Source organism: Hydra vulgaris, chromosome 13, assembly GCF_038396675.1.
Source record: "Hydra vulgaris chromosome 13, alternate assembly HydraT2T_AEP".
Classification (NCBI taxonomy): Eukaryota; Metazoa; Cnidaria; class Hydrozoa; order Anthoathecata; family Hydridae; genus Hydra; species Hydra vulgaris.
The window spans coordinates 720,246-744,558 of NC_088932.1; the positions used below are offsets into that span (position 1 = coordinate 720,246).

The following is a 24,313-nucleotide window of genomic DNA, read 5'->3' on the forward strand; positions in this document are numbered from 1 at the left end:
TTTAGAAAATATTAAGCTTGTGCACATTCGAAATTATTGCAAAACTGGCTAAAACAAAGTGCTAAAGTAAAAAACAAGGAATAAAAGATTCTTAACACTAAAATCTTATCTATTTTTAGGAAATTTTAACAAAGGCATTTATCTAATGTAGTATAGTCGTGATATAATTTTTAATATCTTTTCGTTAATGCAAAAGATTTTTATTAGAATGACGCAAATAAATAAAAATTAGAAAATTTTATTATTTTAAACAGAAGATTAGAAATAAAATAAAAGATTGAACAGTTAATAAAAACACGATGCAATATTATTAAAAGTGTTTTCAGCAATGAAATTTGGTACAGCATAAAGAGTATTTCACATATTTATATAATACAATATTTCACAGTTTATTTTGTACGACGATGGTTTTTAGCTTCTTCAAACAACTTTGAACTATTTTTTAACAGTGGATTAAATTCGTAAACTTCTCTGGTTCTATTCAAAGCCGCTTGTGCTTCTCTTGCTCGACGCTTCTCTGCTTCTTTGATAGTAGCAGCTTCTTTAGCATTTTTGAAACCTTATAGAACAATAAATATAAAATAGAACGGAATAAAACACACACATATCTATATAAATAAATATATCGGGGTGCACAGTGGGCCAGTAGGTGGACAAAATGGGAAAAATTTTAGTTGTCTAATCTTGAAAACCTATTTAATTTTAGTATCTACATATATTAGGAGAAATCTATTGATAATTTATTTATATTAAATCCCTTAGTTACCAGGACTCTAAGCATTTGAATATTGAGATAAAATAAAAAAATAAAAAAATTATAAATAAGTAATTAACGGTGACATCAACGTTGTGTTATATTTCAATTACATCTACGTTTTTGAAACAAAAAATTAGTACATGTTATTCTAGAGTATTTAGAGATAAGAAAAACCAATGTGTGAAATAAATTTGTCATAGCATGTTATCTCAGTTATACTTTGAAAATCACAGATTAAAAAAAAAAATTTCTTAAGAAACTTATTTTTTGCCGCACAATAACTAATAATTACCACAATTTGCCATGTGTTGTCTTATATTTATTTGAGCTATATGATGCTTCAATCGAGTTTTAATTGATTGCTCGTCCCCTTAAATCCCCGTTCAGATTTTATGTATGTTTTAACTTGGTTGCTATGGTACTAAATTTTGCATAGCAACAACTCATTTTTACATTAACGTTGTTTTAACAGTATTTTACTTGCGCTAAATACACAATATTGGGGGTATGTATTAAAATGAGATTCAGAATTCTTATGAGGTTAACTTTTTTTGGTTACTATGGATACCTTACTTTGCATAACATAGCAACAACATATTTTCGGTAGTTGTTAGTAATTTAATTACTAACACTGACAGTAATTTAATTACTTTTAATTTTAATTACTAACACTTGTAGTAACTTAATTACTAACAAGTATTAGTAGTCCAGGCGGCATATATATTATAACATTTTACTTTTAAATACAAAATACTTGTTACAATAATTATTTAGATATGGTTTTGTTAAACTTAGACATTCATAATTTTCTCCAAAAAAAACAATCTTAGTATTTCAAAACAAAATATTACTGAAGATATATTAAAATTTATTCAGCCAAAATTTGCTGATTTTAAAGACGTTGATTTTAGACATGCTGTTCAACGATTTGTTTACTTGTATAAAAAAAAGTGGAAATCTGCAAACTATACTGTGAAAAATTTTGAAAAGAAGTTTGTGAACTGGCTTAATGAATATTTAATTGTCAGAAAAAAAGACAATGAACCAACTGCAAGTAGACGTGGTCGAAAACCAGTTGCATTTGATAATAGTTCTAATAAAACTAAAAAACAGCGTGTATCTTGTTTAATTGAATCTCATTCATCTAATGAATTATTTTTTGCTGCTAATAAAAAATTTAGAGATGAATCTGTTGTTATTGCTGCCAAGAATGTTTTAAATATATCAAATACAGATAAAGCAACTAAATATTCAGCAGACGAAGCACTGGCTTTAATAATTGATGCAAGTCTGACAAAAGCTTCCTATCAATTGATTAGAAGCGGAGCCTTGGAGAAAGAATATAACATCTACCCCGCTTACAATGATGTCAGAGATGCAAAATTGAAATGTTATCCTGCAAACAAAACAGTGGAGGACTATTCAGCTTCAGTTCCTTTAAAAGATTTAATGACTCATACTTTGCAAAGAATCTGTGCAGTTCAGGAACCTGTGATAAGGCACTTGATATTGAACGACAAAGCAATAAAAACAATGACACTAACGTGTAAGGCTGGTTTTGATGGTGCTACTGGCCAAAGCATTTATAAACAAGTTTTATCAGAACCCGACATTAACAGAGATTTAAAGCGTGAAGAATCATTATTTATTACTTGTCTTGTCCCATTGGATTTGACTGGATTTAACAACAGCAACGAAAAGGTGCCTATTTGGAGAAATCAAAAGTCGTCCTCCACAGCCTATTGTAGACCCATAAGATTTGCATACAAAATGGAATCCAAGGAATCTGTGATTGAAGAAGATCAGTACATTAAAAGTGAAATAGAAAGCTTGGGTATGATTTTATTAGAGGTTTGCGGATCTTCTATTGAAGTGAATTGTATTATTGAACTTACAATGATTGATGGGAAGGTTCAAACAATATTATCTGAAAAAAATAACTCATACCAATGCTGTTCAGTGTGTGGTGTCTCTCCAAAAAAATATGAATAGTCTTGATATCCTTAATATAGATTATACTAACAGAGAGTTCAAATATGGTCTTTCCAGTCTTCATGCATGGATTCGATTTTTTGAGATGTTATTGCACATTGCATATAAAAAAGAAACAAGAAAGTGGCAAGCAAGATCTAAAGAACACAAAGAAAAGGCATCTGTAGCTAAACAAAAGATTCAGACTGATTTTATGAACAAAATGGGACTTGTTTTTGATTTCCCTAAAAGTGGTGGTTCTGGAACAAGTAATGATGGCAATACCTCAAGGCGTGCTTTTGCAGCATATGAACAAACAGCTGAAATTCTGGGTATTGACCAAAACCTTATATTCAGATTTTACATTATCTTGGTAACGCTCTCTTCAGGATATGAAATAGACTGCTTAAAGTTCAAGGATTATTGTTTTGACACTTTTAGACTATATGTGTCCCTTTATCCATGGTATTACATGGCTCAATCAGTTCACAAAGTATTGATACATGGACATGACATAATTAAAAGCCTTACATTACCCATCGGACTTATGTCAGAGGAAGCTCAAGAGGCTAGAAATAAAGACTTTGAATCTTATCGCAAAAATTTCAGCCGAAAAACATCCAGAAAAGCAACAAATACTGATCTTATCAATAGACTCCTAGTTTCCAGTGATCCTGTTATTTCATCATTGCGTAAATCAACATCACACCAAACAAATCATAAAGCATTTCCTTCAGATGTTTTACAATTACTTAAACAATCTTCAAACGATATTATTGTTTTATAATTTTTTGATGTAATTTAAAATTAATAACGTTTTCTTGCACTATTTTTTGCTTTTATTATTCCTAAAACATTATTTACCTAAATACTCAATTTTTATTCAATATAGGTGGGTCAAAAATCCGATAAGATATTCAAATATCAATTTACCACTTTGTAACTAAGGAAAGTATCCGGTAACTAAGCAATATAAGTATCCATAACAACTAAATTTAAAAAATTATCACTTTTGTAAGAAGTGTGATCTCATATTGGTACTTATGCCAAATTTAGTGAATATAGAACTTATAAAATATCTGCAGATAACAAAAGTAGGTTGTTGCTAAGCAAAATAAAGGTATCCATAGCCACGAAATAAAAAAATATTACCTTCATAAAAAGCGCAGACATCATATTAGTACTCATACTAATTTTAGTGAATATAGCTCTAATATTAAATTAGTTATGAATTTTGTCCAGTAAAAGTGCATTCTGGCCCACTGTGGGGTGGAGCGAAAACTATATTTTTTGAAAATATCTTCTGTTACACCACTAGATTTGTTCTATATAATAGACAAAATTTTTCAAAAAATTAAAAATCAATTAAAACCTAAAATAAAAAAAAACATTTTCATGACAAAAACAGTTTTCATACAGCAGCAGTTCTCATTACATGTTTTTTTAAATCATTTAAGATTAGGCCAAAAAACACTTCAAATAAAACAAATTTTTTATCTTATTCAGATCTTGAAAAGGGTCAAATTAAAAGACTGTGTACCAATGCTGCATATTTAAAATCATTTCTGATTGGAAATAAAAATTTAAAAAATATACAAAAAAATACTCGTTTATTTTATTATTTTGAACATTTTTGTTTACTTATTGTAAACATTCATCTCTGCTTGCAGATTGATCGAATTTTTTTTTACACATTCCAGTGGTAAAAAACAATTTAGTGAAAAATTTTACTAAAACTTAGATAAATTTTACATAAATTTAATGTCAGAAATGATTTTCAGATTTTAAAAAATAAGCCTTTAGCCCATTTAATCATTTAGGAAATTGCAATTCCTGAAGTAATAATAACCTTGACAGCCATCTATGAACTATTATATCTCAATATTCTTCGTTATTAAATTTTAGAAAAATTTGAATTGAAATTATCAATTCTTAAAATGATGGAAATATTTAGTTACCCAATTTATGAAAAATATTTTACCTGCTTTTAAATTTTCCATAAAAGTTCCGGTTTTTATGTTAGGGTCCATCTTTACAGGTACTACTTTAGGAATATTGAAAAATGTCATAACACCTGGCACTTTTAAAACCATAACTTGTACCAAAGATAAAACATTTGACGTCATCCAATAAAGAAAAATTGCCTGAAAAAGAGAGGGCAAAATTTAAAGCTTAAATCAAATTTTGTTTTTGTAATTTACTAAAACAATCACGTACAAGACTTAAGATAAAACAAAAGCGATCGCTCAAAGCAAGTGCAGAACACACACAAATGAAATCTCTAAGACTTTGTGAATAACTTAAAAAATGCTTATTAGTATATAACGAGAACGCAAAATGATACTATAAAATTATGCAGGGTCTCAAGAATTTCCGGGAGATTAAAAATGATCAGTTTAGTTAATTTAAAAAAAAATATTTTTAATAAATTTTTTTTAAAAAATACTTCAACTTGCCTAATTAACACGTAAAGTTTGCATATTGTTAAAAATTCAATACATTAATGCACTATATTAATAAAAAATATGGTTAAAAATATAAACTTTCATCATTCACTTTAATATCATGCATCATTCATTCAGATTAAAAATTTCTGCTTTGTACAATGAACTGAATAGAAAATTTTTAAATCATAGTAATAGTAAAGATATTTTCAAGATTTTGAAAAATGGAATCTTTACTATTGACACGGTTAGAGACCATCCTACAACTGATACAATTGTTTAAATGGTCTCTTCAACTCTTTTTCCATTAAATGTCTACATAAATTAGGAAAATCATTTTATAAAAATAACATTAAATTTACTATTTTAACATATTATTTACTAATAAATACTGATAATGATTTAAGATTATTTTAAATCATTATCAGTATTTACTTATGTGTTTAATCTAAAGTGTGTACACGAAATAAATGTGAAAGTAGAAAAACAACTAAAAAAGAGTACTCCTCAATTTTTATTTCGAACCAAGTAATAATTTTAATACAATAATATAAGAAGATCAAACATTAAAAAAAAAATTAATTATTCCAGTGGGAATTTAATAAAATTTCGATTTTATTAGATTCCGACAGGAAAAATTAATTTTCTTTAGTGGTAAATTTCTTTAGTGGTACCCATAAGCTTGCACACAGAATATGAATCAAAACTATTTAATGCTTTTTTAAATGATATTTTAATATCTTTAATGTTTCTGCAAAGGTTTTTTTTTTTTTTTCATTTTTCTTTTAATAATAGCCCAGTACTTTTCAATAATTCTGGGCAGTTTGGAGGATTTTCTGTTTTAGGCACAAGTTTCACATTATTCTTTCTATACCATTCCATAGCTAGTTTACAATAATGAATTGAAGCTAAATCAGGAGAGAACACAGGCCTGTTATTGTGTGATTTAATGAGAAGTAAAAGGTGTTTTTGTAAACATTCTTTAACATATATTTGACCAGAAAGTGTGGACTGAGAAATACAAGGTACTGATTTTTTTGCCACAACTGCAAATAGCTTACCAAATCCAAGCTTTTTTAGCGAACTTGTCATGTTCTGTGTATTTAAATTTCTTATCTGCTTTTCCTCTATATTTGGCAATATAATAAACAGCACCAGGAATTTGCTGATGATCGTACTTGATATAAGTTTCATCGTCTTCAATAATACAGAAATTTTTAGAAATAAAATTGTCATACAACTTTCTGCCGCGGGTTCTTGCACTTTTTGTTGAGTTTCAGAACGGTTGGGGACTTTTTGTGCTTTGATTGAAAGCCATGTTTGATTCTAACTTTTGCAACAAAACTATGAGAAAATCCATATATTTTTGCACATTCCCTTAGTGAAAGACTTGGGTTATTCTTAAAACTGTTAACCAGTTTTCTAACTAGTTTTATATCTTTAAAACCTTCCTTTCTTCCACCACCAGATTTGCGTTTGATCGATTTTGTTTGAGAAAAACATTGAATAACACGACTAACGGTGTATGGATGTATTTGCAACAATTTTGCTATCAAATTGTAGCTACTATTAGGATTTTGTAAGTATTTGTGCATAATTTTTTCTCTTATGTCTTGTTTTGTCATTTATAAAACTAATTTCAAGTTAAATCCAAAAACCAACATATTTTTTTGAAACCACAACATGTTGTAAACAAAATACAAAACAATTAAAAACATTTTAATACAACCACTGAAAAAAAATGTAGTGCTTATTCTTTTACATTTATTTCGTGTACACACTTTAATTAATTTATTTTCAGTTGCAAAAATAAATATAATTAAATATCAGTATGTTGCCTATGGTATGGTTTCATATAAGATGTCCTCCATAAAATCATTTATATAAGATGTCTTAACGGTATTTCATATAAGATGACCTCTGGATATGGTATGGATATCTTAGATATGGTATGGATATGGTTTCTTCTTATCTAACTAGCAAATAAAACATCTTCTACATTTTAGTATTTTAGTTTCAGCTTCCCGGCTCTGCCTAAACATCAAGCTGAAGATAACATATTGATAAAAGGAAGAGTAAGGACAATACAAAAAAAAATTACCTTTTCTAAACATGTTAATAAATAGATTTAGTAAAATTCTTTAACAATATCGAAAATAGTAGAAAACAGGGTAATTGCTAAAATAAGAGTTCTTAAAGTAGCGAGACAATCTTTTTCAAAAATAAGCATTAGAAAATTATTTTAGAGAACTTTCCAATAAAATAATTTATTGTGATATTACCAAAAAACATTTCAGATTTAAACAAAGGATACTGTTTTCTACTTTTATTTTTTAAGTATATGGCTTTATCTACAACCGCCAAATCATACTCATTTTTCCATAAATTCTAAAAAATTTCTTTTGGTTTTTTAACAAACGTCAGAATGTCAACACAAGATGTTCTACAGCTGATTTACTAACAGTAATAACCGATAGGTTTCATCGAGCATTAGATAGAGGTTAAGGCTGTCGCTCTTGACATTTCTAAAGCTTTTGATAAAGTTTGGCATGCTTGTCTTCTCCATAAGCTTTCTTCTGACGATGTATCAGGTAATATCTTTGAGATTATTGTCTCCTTCCTTACTAATCATAGTATAAAACTTGTCCTTGCTGGACAGCACTCTACATTATATCCTGTAACAGGAATTCCTCAAGGTTCTATCCTTGGCCCTATACTCTTCTTAATTTACATTAACGATCTTTCGGATATTCTCACATCTAAGGTGGCATTGTTCTCACATCTAAGGTGGCAAAATTCATTCTCATACTTTTACTGTGACTGTTCTTAAGTCTCATACTTTTACTGTGACTGTTCTTAAGTCTCATACTTTTATTGTGACTGTTCTGAAAACTCTTATACATGTAGTTTTTTTCCTAAAACATCAGTTCTTTGGAATTTGCTTCCTTCATCTTGCTTTTCTGATTTATATTATTTGCAATCTGTTAAGTTGACTGCCAATCGTTATCTTGCTCTATAAACACCATCTTTTCTATTTCAGTTACTTCCAACTCTAATAGTGGTTGCTTACAGCTTTGTTGGAAGCAAAGATGGCCCCAGCCTTTGCTAAAAATGAGACTTTTTGCAAACCTGGCCATGGCAAAATTGTAAGATTTAGCTGTGGTTGAATGACAGGGCTAGAAAAAATTTATAATACTTATTATATTATAATTTTTTTACTTACATTTACTGTTTATTAAATACTGGCATATATTTATATATTTTTAAACTCTAAATTACTTCCAACAAGGTTGCAAGCAACCACTATTAAGTTATGAGTCATTTCAAAAGAGAGGATAAGTTAAAAAGCTAGAAAACGGTTAACTGAAGACATAACAAGTTGCAGGTTGTATAAAAAAGGAAAACATGAAAATGAGTATGAGTTATAAGGTTTCTTTTATGCGCAAATTATAAAAATGGATTAATAAAAGTTTTTATAGCATGAAGGGACAAATACAGTAAAAAGATGCAACTTATTGAATAAAAAGCCAAGCAAGAATGAGTTTTGGTTTACTGTTATAGAGATAATAGCTCATTTGAGCATTGACCATGATTGTATTTGTAGAAAAAACTAAGAAATGCAACCTTACAACAATGGGAGAGTGGCTCAAACTTGGCTGATAAAGCAGGTCTAATTACATTTACAATGAGCATGAAGGGACGAAAAAAAACAGTAAAAAGATGCAACTTGTTGAATAAAAAGCCAAGCAAGAATGAGTTTTGGTTTACTGTTATCGAGATAATAGCTTGTTTGAGCATTGACCATGATTAGAGAAAAAGCATATAAGAAGTAGATGATGATGATTATGATCATGATGATGATTATGATGAAAATGTTGATCATAATGATGTTTATACATGCATATATATATATATATATATATATATATATATATATATATATATATATATATATATATATATATATATATATATATATATACTAATGGTATCATAAATTTTGAACAATAAAAAATACAACTTAGGATGCATAAATGTTTAGCTGTGTCCATCTTTATAATTTTTTATTTTATGGTAATGCTTGCACTGTAATTAAAACTGAAAAAGCTTTATTAAAAAATTAAATTATATGTCAGGTCAGGCTATCCTGCTACTGGTAACATGTAACCCAGTAAAATCTGCTTCATGTCCTGCTGCATTTAGGATACGCCTTTTTAGGCAAGGGCTAGGAGATGCCAACTCCGACTTAAAACACCCCCTGCCTTGGGGTTCTTGGTTAAGTAAAGGCTAAAGATGGTGTCTCGATAAAAAAACTCATCTTGGACATGTGTTGAATGCATCCAGCATTCAACACCTCCTAGGCAAAGACTTAAGGGGTAAACTGATTCTATCTGTTGACCAGCCTCGCACTCCTTCATCTATTAGGCTGGCGCAGATGTATTTTTAATACATTGTTTCCAGTTTAGGATGTTAAATGTTGAGTCTTCTTGACTCAAGGCATGGGTTTTGCTTGTGCCTCTGTTTTTATGACTAGGCAACTCATTCTATTATCTCCTAATGAGGGTACAGCTCTAAAACTCAGTTTTATGGTTCTGAGGCCGGCTGGTAGTCAGGTTTCCCGAACTCTGTGGTAGCTCTCAGAGAGGCTGATTCCATCAACAGCTGAAAAATATCAAAGTATAATAGTGCCATGTTGCGCATAGATGGTGTCCCTGTTTGTACTTTTGGTGTGCATTGCAGAGGCCACATTTGGAGCCCTTTGTTATGGCTTAGGGTTTATTAGTAGTAATTAGGCAATTGCTTGGGCTATTAAGCGGTGTTCTGAGTACTATCTATGCTTTGAGTCAAGTTCTTCAATCCAATTTAAAAATGAATAAAGTACCAAAAACTATAAAACACAAAAAACCATCATCATCACCAAGTTCTCTAAACCTATCATTCACTAATATTCGTGGTCTTCGAAGTAACTATTCTTCTCTTGAGTCTAATCTCTTGCAGACCTACTTACTCTTTGTGAGACTAATTTGAGTTCAGCTGTCTCATATTGCAATCTTAGTGTTGATGGTTATCTTCCTTTAATTTGTAAATACTCCAATAGTCACATGCTTGTCCTGGGCATTTACATTCGTAAGAATTAACCCATATGTCGGAAACTAAGTGTGAATCCACAGACTATTCTTTTATGTACATTCGTTTAGCACCACGTCACTTGATTGCCTTTCTCTTTGTTCTATATCGCTTTCCTTCATCTCAAGACTGCACTGTTTTTAATGTAATTTCTGATCATATTGACCAAGCCCTCTCTCTTTATACATCACCTAATATAGTTGTTGTCGGTGACTTTAATGCTCACCACTCTGAATGGCTTGGCTCTAGTGTCAGTGACTCTGCAGGCATTAAAGCCCACAATTTTTGCCTTTCTCAATCCCTAACTCAAATAGTCAACTTTCCAACTCACTTTCCAGACAACCCGAATCATTTACCTTCTCTACTCGACTTATGTCTTGTTTCTGATCCTAGTCAGTGCTCAGTTTCTCCACATTCACCCTTAAGTGCTTCTAATCATGATTTGACCTCTCTAAAACTATTATCTCATTCTTCTGCATCATCTGAATCCCCCTATCATCGTACCTCTTACAACTACCTTAACTGAATGAGCTGACTGGGATTCTTTCCGTGATTTTCTTCATGATGGCCCTTGGTTAAAAATCTTTCGTCTTCCTGTCGACAAATGTGCATCTTACATAACTTCGTGGATTCAGGCTGGCATGGAATCTTTTATTCCCAATTGATGATTCCAGGTCAAGCCTCACTCTCCTCCATGATTTTCCTCACACTGTGCTGCTGCAATTGCTAATCGAAACCGTTACTTCCATATCTATCAGCAAAACAATTCTCCAGAAAACAAATGTCTGTTTATTACTGCCAGAAATCATTGTAAAAAGGTTTTGTCTAACGCCAAAGCTAACTATTCTCAAGTCATGAAATCTTGTATCTCATCTCGAAAATTAGACTCTCGTGACTTCTGTAGATTCTTCAATAGTATAAATAATAAGGGTAAATCTTTAATTTCACCTCTCTTGTATGGTTCAGAATTTGTCACCTCACCTAAAGACAAAGCTGAATTGTTTGCTAAGAACTTTTCATCAATATCTTTAGATTCCACTAGTTGCTTTCTACCTGATATTGCCAACAAACTGGTTGATCCATTGCTTGACATTCATATCATTCTAGCTTCTGTATCTAAAGTGATTTCCTACCAAGACACTTCTACAGCTTGTGGCCCGCACAACATACCTGTTATAGTCTTGCAGAAGTGTTCACCAGAGCTGTCGCCTATACTCTTAAAACTATTCAAAAAGTTCTTATCAGAGTCTTGTTTTCCAGCCTACTGGAAAGCGGCATCTGTTATCCCTATCTTCAAAAATTCAGGAGAGCGATTTGATTCGTCTAACTACTGTCCTATTAGTCTTCTTCCTATCATAAACAAGGTTTTTGAATCTTTAATTAACAAACACTTAATTTCTCATCTTGAATCTAATAACTTACTTTCTGACCATCAATATGGATCTTCTCGTTCTACAACTAATTTGGTAACAGTAATAACTGATGGATTTTATCGTGCATTAGATAAAGGTGGAGAGGTTAAGGCCATCGCTCTTAACATTTCAAAAGCTTTTGATAAAGTTTGGCATGCTGGTCTTCTCCATAAGCTTTCTTCTTATGGTGTATCTGGCAACATCTTTAATATCATTGAATCCTTCCTTTCCAAACGTAGCATAAGAGTTGTCCTTGATGGACAGCACTCTTCTTCATCTTCTGTAACTTCAGGGGTTCCTCACGGTTCTATCCTTGGCCCTATGCTCTTTTTTATTTACATTAACAATCTTCCAGATATTCTCACATCTAAGGTGGCATTGTTTGCTGATGATACTACCATTTACTCTTGTTGAGAAAAGAATAAGAATAAGAAACCAACACTCTCCGATTGTTTGGAGGGGGCATTTGAGCTTGAAAAGGATCTCACTTCTGCTACAGCTTGGGGCTCAGAGTGGCTGGTGAACTTCAATTCAGATAAAACTCAATTTTTTTCAGCCAATTTTTATTGCAATAAGTTAGATCTTGCTATATTTATGAACGGTGATGTACTTGATGAGTCATATACTCTTCATCTTCAAGGATTAACTCTTACTTCCAATCTTTCTTGGAAACCATATATCAAATCAGTTGCAAAATTAGCATCTGCTAAGGTTGCATCTCTTTATTGAACTCAACACTTTTTTACTTCAGATTCTGTTCTCTATCTCTATAAATCTCAAATCCGGCCTTGTATGGAATAATGTTACCATATCTGGGGCAGATCTTCTAATGATACCCTTTCTCTTTCAGACAAGGTGCAAAAACGCATTGTAAACATTGTTGGACCTGCTCTTGCAGCCAACCTCTAACCATTATCACATCGTAGTAATGCTTCTTTTCTTTCTCTTTTCTACAAATTCTATAATGGGTACTACTCTAAAGAGCTAGTGTCTCTTGTGCCATCTACTAAAATTTATTCTTGTGTTACTTGTCATTTTATTCAGTCTCATCCTTTTTCTGTGACTGTTCCTAAGTGCTCCAAAAACTCTTACTCACCTAGTTTTTTTCTTTGAACATCAGCTCTTTGGAATTCGATTCCTTCATCTTGCTTTCCTGATTCATATAATTTGCAATCCTTTAAGTCGTCCGTCAATCGTTATCTTGCTTTATAATCTTTATCTTTTCTCTTCCAGTAACTTCCTACTTTAATTAGTGGTTGCTTGCAGCTAGGGATGGTAATCCCGGGATCCCGAAGCTGCTTATTCTCAATGCAATGTTTTCCTTTTATTTTTTAAATTCTTAACGTTGGCGTGATTGTCACAAGTTCTTTAACATTAAAAGTTATCAAATACAGAAGGTATATTAAATAAACTTTATTTATTAATTCGAAGTATAATTGTTTTCACATAAGTTCATTTTGAATTATGAATAAAGATAATTAGTCAATAAATAGCTTAAAATATAACTTTTTTTTTTCAATAAGATAGAAATTAGCCTAATATCATGACTAACTACGCTGAATTCAACAGCACAAATCTCATATGGAAACATTTTTTAAAAGGAGCAGATGAAACAGCCTTATGGAAAGTAATTACATGCGAAAAAATATTAAAAATTGCTGGTGGTTTAACGAAAGGTCTTCATACCCATTTACTTTCCATACATAAAATTAAATTAACATCGCAGGAACCAAGTTTATCCACGACACCTTCAACTTCAAAAGAATTATTAGAACCGAAAAATAAAAAACCGAAAATCACAAGTTATTTTCCAACAACATCGAAAAAAGATGAATGCCTACCCTGAAGTATTTGCCCATATGGCAGCAAAAGATGGTATATCATTTAATACAATTTGCAACTCTTCTGATATACGAGCTGGGTTAGTTGCACGAGGCTTTAAAAATGTCCCAAAATCACGAAACACTATTCGAAAAATGGTGTTAGACTACTATGAACAGGTTAAAAAACTAGTTATAAAGGAAATAATTGATCAAATATCAAGAGGCTTCAAGTTTTCCTTAACGCTTGATGAGTGGACTTCTTTTGGAAACTGCAGATACATAAATGTGAACGTACACGAGTTGAAAAGTTATTGGAATTTAGGTTTGATTCGCATTTTAGGATCTATGCCAGCAGAAAAGTGCGTTTCACTTCTAAACGAAAGACTCAACAATTTTAAAATAAAACTTGAGGATGATATCATTGGTATTACCACGGATGGTGCAAGAAGAAACTTGGAAAAATTATAGAAAGTGATCAACAACTATGCTTTGCCCACGCTCTACAGCTGGCAGTAATATCAGTTCTTTATAAAAATGACCCCAATTACTTGGAAATCGATGAAATTTTAGTTGATGAGCACACTACCTTTGCAAGTTTAGAGAACCACAGTGATGAAGAAAAAGATAATGATTGTATTAATGACTATGCTTCTGAAGAGGAAGATTGTATTCAAGATTCAAATAATTCATTTTTGTTTAATGAAACCTCTGAGGTTACTATTAAACACCAAGTTTTTGGACCTGTTATAACAAAGGTCAGGAAAATTGTAAAAATCTTTAAAAGGTCCCCAACCAAAAATGAAAATTATTTACAAAAGTACGTAAAAATTGAGTTTGGAAAGATCATCCATTTGAATATGGATTGTAAAACCCGATGGAGCAGCTTATTGCTTATGCTTGAAAGATTTGACAAATTAAAAAATTGTGTTAAAAAGGCATTTCTAGATTTAGAATTGGATTCCAAAATTGACGATTCAATTAAGATGGACGAAAATGAATATAAAATTGTATCTGATTTAGTAGCACTTTTGACTCCTGTTGAAGCCACTGTGGAAGCACTTTGTCGACGAGACGCAACTTTAATTACAGCTGACATTGCATTAGAGTTTATGTTGACCAAAATAAAACAACAAAAATCTGAAATCGGGAATAAACTGTATGCTGCTTTGAGTCACCGAATTAAAGAGAGGAGAACACCATTAAGTAGCTTAGTTTATTATCTTCATAATGGCCAGGTTACATCAACGAAAATCACAGATGTTTTTGTACCAAATACAAGTAATCAAAATAAAAAGATTATAGTAAGCATGATAAAGCATTTTCATCCCGCAGATATAGCATCAGCAGCAGACAGCAGTTGTGATGTTCAACTAAACCAGGTTTTAAGAAGCGACGAAGGTGATAAGAAAGTCAAAACAATTAGTGAACAATTAAACGAAGTTATGGAAAAAGGATTGATAGCTATACGAACAACACCTATAAGGGTAGAAAGTATAACTTCTAAGATTCTAAAAGAAATGTTTTTATTTGAAAGTGGTGGCACAAGAGGTGATCACCTTCAAAAAGTGTATAACTATATTCTATCTATACGACCAACAAGTGTAGAGTCTGAACAAGCATTCTCAGCCGCTGGGTTTTTATGCTCTAAAAATCGAACACGATTAAACGATGAAATGATGGACGCTTTGAGTTTTTTAAGGTGGAGCTTTCAAAACGAATTATAACTCTTATATATTAATGTATACTTATATTATTTTTAAACATTGTTATTTTGTGTTATCGTTTAAAGGTGTTATTTATAGTTTAAATTACTTTACTTCATCAGTTAAATTAATCATATAATAGTGTTTGATAATTAAAAGTTCTTCGCAGGCTTTATCTTCTATGATTGTAAGTTTTTCATTCAATCCCGGGATTTCCCGGGATTCTATGATTGTAAGTTTTTCATTCAATCCCGGGATTTCCCGGGGACAAATTTGTAATCCCAAAATCCCAGGATTGAGAATTTCCGGGATTTTTGCCATCCCTACTTGCAGCCTTAGTGGAAGTTAAGATGTTTAAAAAAAAAAAAAAAAAAAAATTACCACAGGAAAATTATAAGTGAGCGGTACCATTAATACAGACATTCCTCGAAATACATTTTTCATAACAACCATTTGAGAGTTACTAACACTGGCTTCAGCTCCAAACTGTAAAACACAAACTTTTATTAAGCATTTTATAAAAACAAAGCATAAAAAAGAGAAAAAAAGAAATAAAAATTTTCCCATAGATTAAAATAAATTTAAAAAACAAGACACTTAATAAACACTTTATGAAACATACAGAGAATATAACTGAAACCACAAGACTTGAAGTAAAAACAATAAATATAAAATAGTAAAAAAAAAAAAAAAAAAACCAGAGCAATGCAATTTATCATTATATTCAAACATTTAAGTGTTAAAAAGTTAGAGTGTGTTTAGTTCAGAATGAACAGAAATTAGATTTATTAGCCAAAACCAATATAAGTATGCGTGTATTTTACTACTAATAAAGACACAACAGATAACTTTGTAAAGCAAAAACTCTGCAACAAAATCCTTAGCAAACTTTAAATTTATTTTGTCCATCATTTGTTTTCTTTTTAACTTCATATATATTCATATATAATAAATAAATATAAATATTGATTTATTATATATGAATAATTAAGTGCCCATTTAGGAATCACAAAAAAAAAAATAAAAATAAAAATAAAGGGTCTTCCATAAAGTATGTACACTGGTATGGTTGGAGGGATGGTTAACCAAGAAAGTAAGAATGTGTACAAGTGTTAACCAAGAAAGTAAGAATGCATATAAGGGTATTTGAATGTGTTAAAGACAGCAAGTAAGTATACAATTTGACTTCTTAAACTTGATTTTTTTAAGCATTGAATTTCACCAGTTAAAAAAAATAAATACGAAGTTACTAGCTGTCCCGACTCATTAAATACTTTTTATAATTATAATCAAATAATTTTTAGCTTATTGACTTCTATTTCTATACTTATTCCTCTATTTATTTATCATCAACCACTATTATTATACTTTTTATTCAATTCAATATTTTTATGGTATAAACCTATAAAAATAACTCCCTTAAATAATACTCTCAGAACAAAAAAAATATTATGTGCACTTTTTTCTGCATACTTAAAGCATATTAACTCTCACCCAATTTATTCATTTTGAAAAAAAAGTATAAATTTTACATCTTCCAACTTTAAAATAGAAAATTGCTTCTTTATTGACTTGAATGTAAACTGAGTGAGTTTTTAATTACTTAAACATTTAAGATAAGTATCTCATAGATAGCAATTGTGACACTTCTCCAAGTGCTTTTTGAAATTAATAACTATAATATAGTTTCAACCTATAATATATATTTCTATATAGTTTCAACATATAGAATATATTTATTTACAAAGCAAAAGAGGACCAAGAAAACTGGTCACAGGGAGCTAGGTATGTAAAATAACTCTATCTGTTAGACATTTCTTGTTGCAACTTTTGAAAAAAAAAACTATTTACAGAAAAATATTTAATAAAGCTGTTTTGATACCAATTTCGGCATTTTATTAGATTATGATTTAAATTTCAGCGTGCAGAACTATCTAGAGAGAGAGAGAGAGAGAGAGAGAGAGAGAGAGAGAGAGAGAGAGAGAGAGAAAGAAAGAGGAGGTGGTTGGGCAGGGATGGAGAGTTTTGGCAAATTAATAACTATCGTGATAAATTTTTATAGAAGAATTTATTTTTATATCTAAGCAAAACCATTAGTAGCTTGGTAATTAAATGCTATGTTCTCTGAGTGCTAAGGTAATGTTCACCAAAGGTTCAAATCTGTCACTTAGTAAAATATTTGTTTGGTTTTTAATTTTAATAATTTTTATTTTAATACAATAACATAAATACAAAAACTCAAATCAAAATAGTATAAGCAAAAAGACTTAATTGTTAAAAAGCTTGTAAAATTTTGTTTATATTGTACATACAAGATCCTTAAATAAACAATCTGCAATCTTAACTTACCTACTGTCAGAATACTGATGCTTACGCTTATAGATGAACATATTAGTGAATTTTTTACATTTGAATATCTTCACATTATCCTTTACATTTGCATATTACATCTCTAATAATAATAAAACTATATTTAATAGTAATGTAATTTTTTTCCTCTTTTTGATAAAATATTGTGGTTTTTAAATATTTCTTTTATAAATTTTTATGAAACATGTTGATGTTTCTACACAATATAGTTGCACTTGTTGATGCAATATAGTTGACTTATTTAGAGTACACGCTTGAAAAGTGTTGAATCATTACAATCAGAATAAAAAGCTTATTAAATGGTTTCTTTTTCAAAATGACAATATGTACCAAACAAATTTGTGGGTTTAAATCCGCTGCTAAGCATAAAAATTTTCTCAGTTTTTTGATCTTGCCGCCTTTTAAAATAAAAAACAAACCAGTTTAAGCAAAAGGCTTCTATTTTTAGAAAAAATTTAAGTTATCTTATATTAAACATAAACTATAAATGATTGTTCCAAATACAACCAAAAACTTAACTTAAACAAGTGACACTTACAATTACAGATGTTTGTACATAGGCTATACAAATGGAGTTTTCACATTAAATGAAAATGACAAATTACTATCAATTTACCTCAATTGTCAGGAGCATGGTAAAGGCACAAGCAATAGGGAAAATCATGTATGGATCTGCAGCACTAAGGTCAGAAAACCATAGTATTCCACCAGTTTGTAATGATTCTACAGGTAAATTACACATTTTTCGAATAGCAATAAAAAAAGATATAAACAATGGAAGTTGAACCAATGGGGATATGATGCTCTAAAAGTAATAATATAAGGCATATGGCTGACATTTATTTTATATAAAAATTTATAAATAGAAAAATATTTAGAATTCAATTCTTAATAAATTACTTACAAAGTGTGAAAAGAGTTATAGAAAAATAAAAAAAAAAAGAAAGAAAAGATTTAACAAAACATTTAGAAGAGTTAAAACATTTACTTACTTTTAATGGATTACAATTATGTTTTTTGAAAAAGTCTTGCAGTTCTATTGAGGCCTGTGCTCTAATATTAGGATTATGATAATTTGCAGCTTCTCTAAGTTTTTCCTGTAGTTTTTCTAATTCTGGTTTAACAGCTGCTAATCTTGCTGTGTTAGCTTGTCCTTTGATCATTAAAGGAAACACCAAAGCTCTGAAGGCAACTGTTGTGGCTATTATTGTTCCCCACCAAGGCAAACCCACTGACAGATGAATAAAATCAAAAATATTATGAACGAAACCTACTGGTGTGTAACCTCCTAACCCTTCAAGTGTTGTTATAGGAACATCAACTCCAGTAACAAATGTGTTTGTGCTTGCCACATCATTAAGAATCTCATTTACTGTTTGTGGTTCTATTGAACTTTCACTGTTCCCAGGTTCTGCATCTGCTATTCCTAAAGATAAAAATTTTTAATTGTAAATAAAAATTAAACATAAAATTTCTTAACTATAATCAATAGGACTATAGCGAGCAAATATATTTAAAACGTTATGATCCTTGGACAAATATCTGAAAAACAATCGTTGCTGACAATTGTTTCTCTGATGTATTTGTGATATGATACAAATCATTACATTGTTACTAACACTTAAACAATCTTCACTTAAACAATCAATTTTCATAATCATTATATTTTCTATCAGCTTTTTAATCTAAACAGTAAAAAAAAAGGCAGCAAAAAAGCGATTCATCCAAAATGTTGACTATTAATTTTTATATGCAGTTCTAGTATTTTTTTTTTAATTCAAGAATTCTTTAAAAAGAAAAGTAACTATCTAAAATAACATTAAAACTATATTTTGAAAGTCACAGTGCCAAAGTTTGTTTTCCACATTTTCTATTATTAATTAGAACATAAGAAAATTGTAAGAAAACATTAAAATAAATACCTCCTGATTAAAAACTAGGAAATTTTATTGTTTAGACAAAAATATATTTTATTTTTATTTTTTTACAAATTTTATTTAAGGATTTAGAGATAAAGTAATAGAACAAATTGGTCGAAAAAAAAAAAAAAACTTTGACATGCCTTGTTAAGAAGTTTAACAGCTTGCATTTTACGTACACATTCAGAAGTTATACGTCAAGTCAAAATATTTTTATTTTAGAATACTTAAATCATCTTTTAATATTGTTTATTCAGAAAATATTAGGTTATAAAAAAAAACATTCAAAAACAACTGTAAATATTTTAAAGAAACAAATTATTTTATAAAAATATTTTTATCTAAAAAATTTAAATTTAGTTTTGAAGGAATGTAATATAATAAAATGTTGAAAGTAAAGTTTAATTTTAAAGGAATGTAAAATAGTTTTGCAATTTTTATTCAAATTGCTAACTAATTCATTACATAAGACACAAGTCTCTCCATCATAAATTAAATAGATTATTATTATTACAAATAAAATAAAAAAAAAGAAGTTTTTTTGTTTAAGAGAATTCTTTTCACAAATATATTTAAAATTTTTTGCTTCTTAATTTAATTCATTGTCATTTAAAGTTCTATTGATGTAATGCAATTATGAACTTCAATTAGGTTTAGAAATATCTTATTGGTAACTGATAAAATCAATATATAGATTTTTATAATCTATATTAAAAATACATTAAAAATACGAAAAAATTAAAGTAAATAAAATATTATAAAAAAATAAAAGATTATGTTTAGTATAAGATTATCTTAAGAAATAAATTATAAGGAAATATAAATTTTTTTTAATACTATATAAAAATAAAATTAAAAAAGAAATTAAGGAATTTAGATTCAATAACTTTTTCAGATACAATAACTTTTGTTATATTAGTTTAAATATGATTTTTAACACAGTTTAAAATTAAATTCAATTACAATGCAGTACTTTGAAATACTTTAAAAAATCAAGAGTTTTCAGGCTCCTGTAACAAATAAGATCTTTAAAATTACAGCACTTTAAAAGCAAAGGGTTTTAAAGTATTTGTAAATTGTTTTTTTATATTTGTCAATACTTTGTTGCTGTTAAAAAGAACGCCTATTTTTAAATATAAAATAAGTTCTCAATTAAAGTGAAAAAACTATCGGCGTATATATCGGCACGTACTTTATCTGAAAGTTGAAAGGGAATGTTATTAATAGTTTACAATATTATTTTTATTTACGCAAATTATTTTTAGTCTACACTTAACCCTTCATTATTTTTAATTATTTATTTTATCTGATTATTTATATTCGACACTTAGATAAGGAAAAATGATTAGAATATGCAAGAAAAAAAAATAGAGATGGGAGACTCAAAATGTCAGCGGGCAACCAACATTAATTAACTAGTTACTTTTATTTGCCCTTCTGGAGACCAACCAAAAGTTAGAATGTACACCCCTGATATATAAATTAGTGATGCACTGATAGCACATTTGTGGCCGATGCTGATACTGATGCCAATGGATGGGAAAAGACCAATACAGATGCAATGAATTAAGTAATTATTAAAAATTAGAAAATATAAAACTATACAACTTTACAAATACTTGAATCCAAATCAGAGCTAAGCCATTATTTTAAAATATATTAAAAAAACTCAGTTAAAAAAAATATATATTTTTAGTATTTTTTACTATGAAAAGAAAACTTTCAAAAAAAAATTACAAGTTTAGAGGAACAATTTTTATTTCAATTAAAAAAAAAAAAAGGTGCTAAGATAAGCAGCTTACTTAGTTATTAATTTATTATTAATTTATATATCTAAACAACAATCATATAGGGGCATTCCACATCAAGTGAAACCACCCATCCGACATCACTGACTCAGATTTTGATAAAAATTGGCTCACATGTTGGGCATATGAACAGAAGAAAAACATGTAAATTTTTTTGACTTAGGTCAATTATTTCCTGAGATATGACCTTTCAAAGTTATGACCTTTTCACTTAACCTTGGTTATTTAAAATGTCATAACTTTTTTGCTATTACACTTAGGAATTGATTTTGGTGGCAAACAGTAGCTCTTGCGCAGACAAACAACTTTGTGTCTTTACAAAAAAGTGATAAGTTCAATAGAAAAAAAGTTATTGGTCATTTGACCTTTGACCCTGGTGATGACAAAGGTCAAAGATCATAGTTTTTTTTTACACATTGCTTTTCTATTGTGGATGTCCTATGAAAAAATTTTTTTGGGATTCCCATAAACAGCTTTGGGATTAATATTAAAGTGTAAGTAGGTTCTAAAAATTTAATATTTACTGACCTCACAAATGCGGTATTTTGAGGTCATTTTCTGTAAACAGCCTATTGTAGATATATATTATTAAATATTTACTTTTTTCTTTTATTTTCTAGGTTGTAATTTAATTACTAGTACTATATATACATACTAAGTCAGTATTAAATTATATGAGGCATAAAGCTATATATATTTATATTAAAATAATCAATTCATTTCCATTGAATTAGTTGTCAAAACACAACTTAGGAAGAAGTATTTACCAACTTTTAAACTAAATTTAGATTAAAAACGGTATTTTAAGCGCAATTAAAAGAGTTTAAAAAGAGACAAAACTATCGCTATATCCAGCAATATGAGAAAAAATAATATAAAACCTTAAGGGTAGTTACTAATCGGCAGGTAGCTATGTATCCCTCAAAACTTATGGCTGGAGCAAAATTATGTGATACTTGCCAAAAGAGGATTACTGGCTTACCTTCTGAAATAGGATTATGTGATGATGAAAATTCTGCAAATTGTAATAGAGCCAGATTCTCAAGCCAGTTCCAGATCTCAAGATATTTGTAGTGACAAGGGAGATAATAATTATCAGTGCCAGAAAGAAGATATTTCACTTTTTAAAAAATCCTAGTCATTATTAGGTGAGTGAGTAGTTTCACTTTTTAATAAATCCTTGTCATTATTGGGTGAGTCACCCTTGGATAAACACAAGTTACAAACTCTTAAAAGTTATATTCCGGATAAAAAAAAGCTTAAAAAACGGAAGAAAAAAGGAAGTTGAACCTTTTATCACTTATTTTAGATGCTATTGCCATTGGCACTTCAGAGGATGATGAATACGAAGCAACTATAAAAAAAGTTTCCGGCACATGTGCTGATGACATTGTTAAAGTGCTCCAGGATAAGTATAAACCAACAAACAAAGTATAAATCAACAAGCAAAAAGTAAGAGTGAAAAGATAATGATTTTGACAATATTTGTTGCTCAATGGAGTAATCAAAAAGATAATTCAATTGTTGAGATTGAGAATTCAATTGTTCGCATCGACTTGTATCTCAAGCAAAAGAAGTTTTAATAACCAAAGGTGTTTTATCAACCCTTAACCCAAGAAAAGGGAAATCACTAACTGCACATGTGAAAGATATGGCTAAAGAGTTTTATTATTCTGACACTGTTAGCCGTGTAATGCCGGAAAAAAAGATTTTCTATCTGTTATGGAAAATGGAAAAAAAAAACATATTCAGAAAAGATTAGTTTTAAGTAATTTGAAATTATTTTCAGAAAAGTATCCAAATATCAAAATCGAGTTTTCGAAGATTTCAGAGTTACGTCCAAAAGAATGTGTCTTTGCAGGAGCAAGTGGTACTCACTGTGTATATGTACCATTCATCAAAATGTTAAGCTCATGATAGTCGGATCACATATGGATGATTTACAACTAGAAGATTAACTAGAAACCCCTATTAAGAACTACAAACATGCTTTGGCTAAAATCCGATGCAATCCTTTCTTGCCAGCATGTCCTCTAGGCGAGTGTAAAAATTGCCCTGGAGTTGCTATGTTAAAGAAATGGCTGTTGCAATGTTTTGAAATTAAAGAAGTTGAAGAAATTGAGTATAAACAGCGGAATACAACGGATAGGTTTCAGCTTCATACCTTTATACAGTCCACTGATGAATTTTTTGAAAGATTTTTAGGGAGCTTGAAAACACTTACTAGACATGATTTTATTGCTCAAGAGCAGGCAAAATATTTAGACTGGAAGAAAAACAATTAATCTGATGGAGAATTTCTGGTTATTGGTAATTTTTAAGAAAATTATGCATTTATCATACAAGATGCAGCACAGGGATATCACTGGACAAATAGTCAAGCAACTTTACATCCTTTTGTTTTTTATTATAAATATAAAGGAAAATGGAACTTATGTCATATATGTCATGGAACTTATGTGCTGCTTTTGGAATGTAATACTCATGACACAATTGCAGTTCATCTTTTTCAGTATAAACTAATTATTTTTTTAAAAGTGAAATTTGAAGTATTAAAAAAAAACATATTTTAGTGATGGCTGTGCAGGACAATACAAAAACTGCAAGAATTTAATAAATCTGTGCTATCACAAAGAGGACTTTGGTATTCCAGCCAAATGGCATTTTTTTGCCACAAGTCATGGTAAGGGCCCTTGTGAGGGAGTTGGAGGAACAGTTAAACGTGATGCGGCAAAAGCAAGCTTACAATGTCCATACCATGACCAAATAATGACCACTTATCAATTATATACGTTTGTTAAAGAAAACATCTATGGAATTTCCTTTGAATACCTCACTGCAAATAATTGGCAAATCGAATCCACAATATTGAAGGAAAGATTTTCCTTTGAAGTAATGAAGTATGATACCAGTTGTAGTTTGGGTTCGAATAGATTTTTCGAACCCAAAACTACAACTGGTCGGTCATACTTCATTACT

At 29.7% G+C, this 24,313-nt stretch overlaps 1 protein-coding gene across 1 annotated transcript in view; it reads right to left on the bottom strand.

Annotated features, from left to right (window-relative positions):
- Positions 1–305: 305 nt before the first annotated feature.
- LOC100211968 (mitochondrial inner membrane protein OXA1L) overlaps positions 306–24,313 on the bottom strand; it is a 44,226-nt gene continuing 20,218 nt past the window's right edge. The window contains exons 3-7 of the mRNA XM_065816447.1: positions 18,600–19,033; positions 18,224–18,412; positions 15,619–15,723; positions 4,710–4,872; positions 306–559 (exon numbers count right to left, since the gene is read on the bottom strand). Coding sequence (XP_065672519.1) covers positions 390–559; positions 4,710–4,872; positions 15,619–15,723; positions 18,224–18,412; positions 18,600–19,033 — 1,061 coding nt within the window. The 3' untranslated portion in view covers positions 306–389. The remainder of the gene's footprint in view (positions 560–4,709; positions 4,873–15,618; positions 15,724–18,223; positions 18,413–18,599; positions 19,034–24,313) is intronic.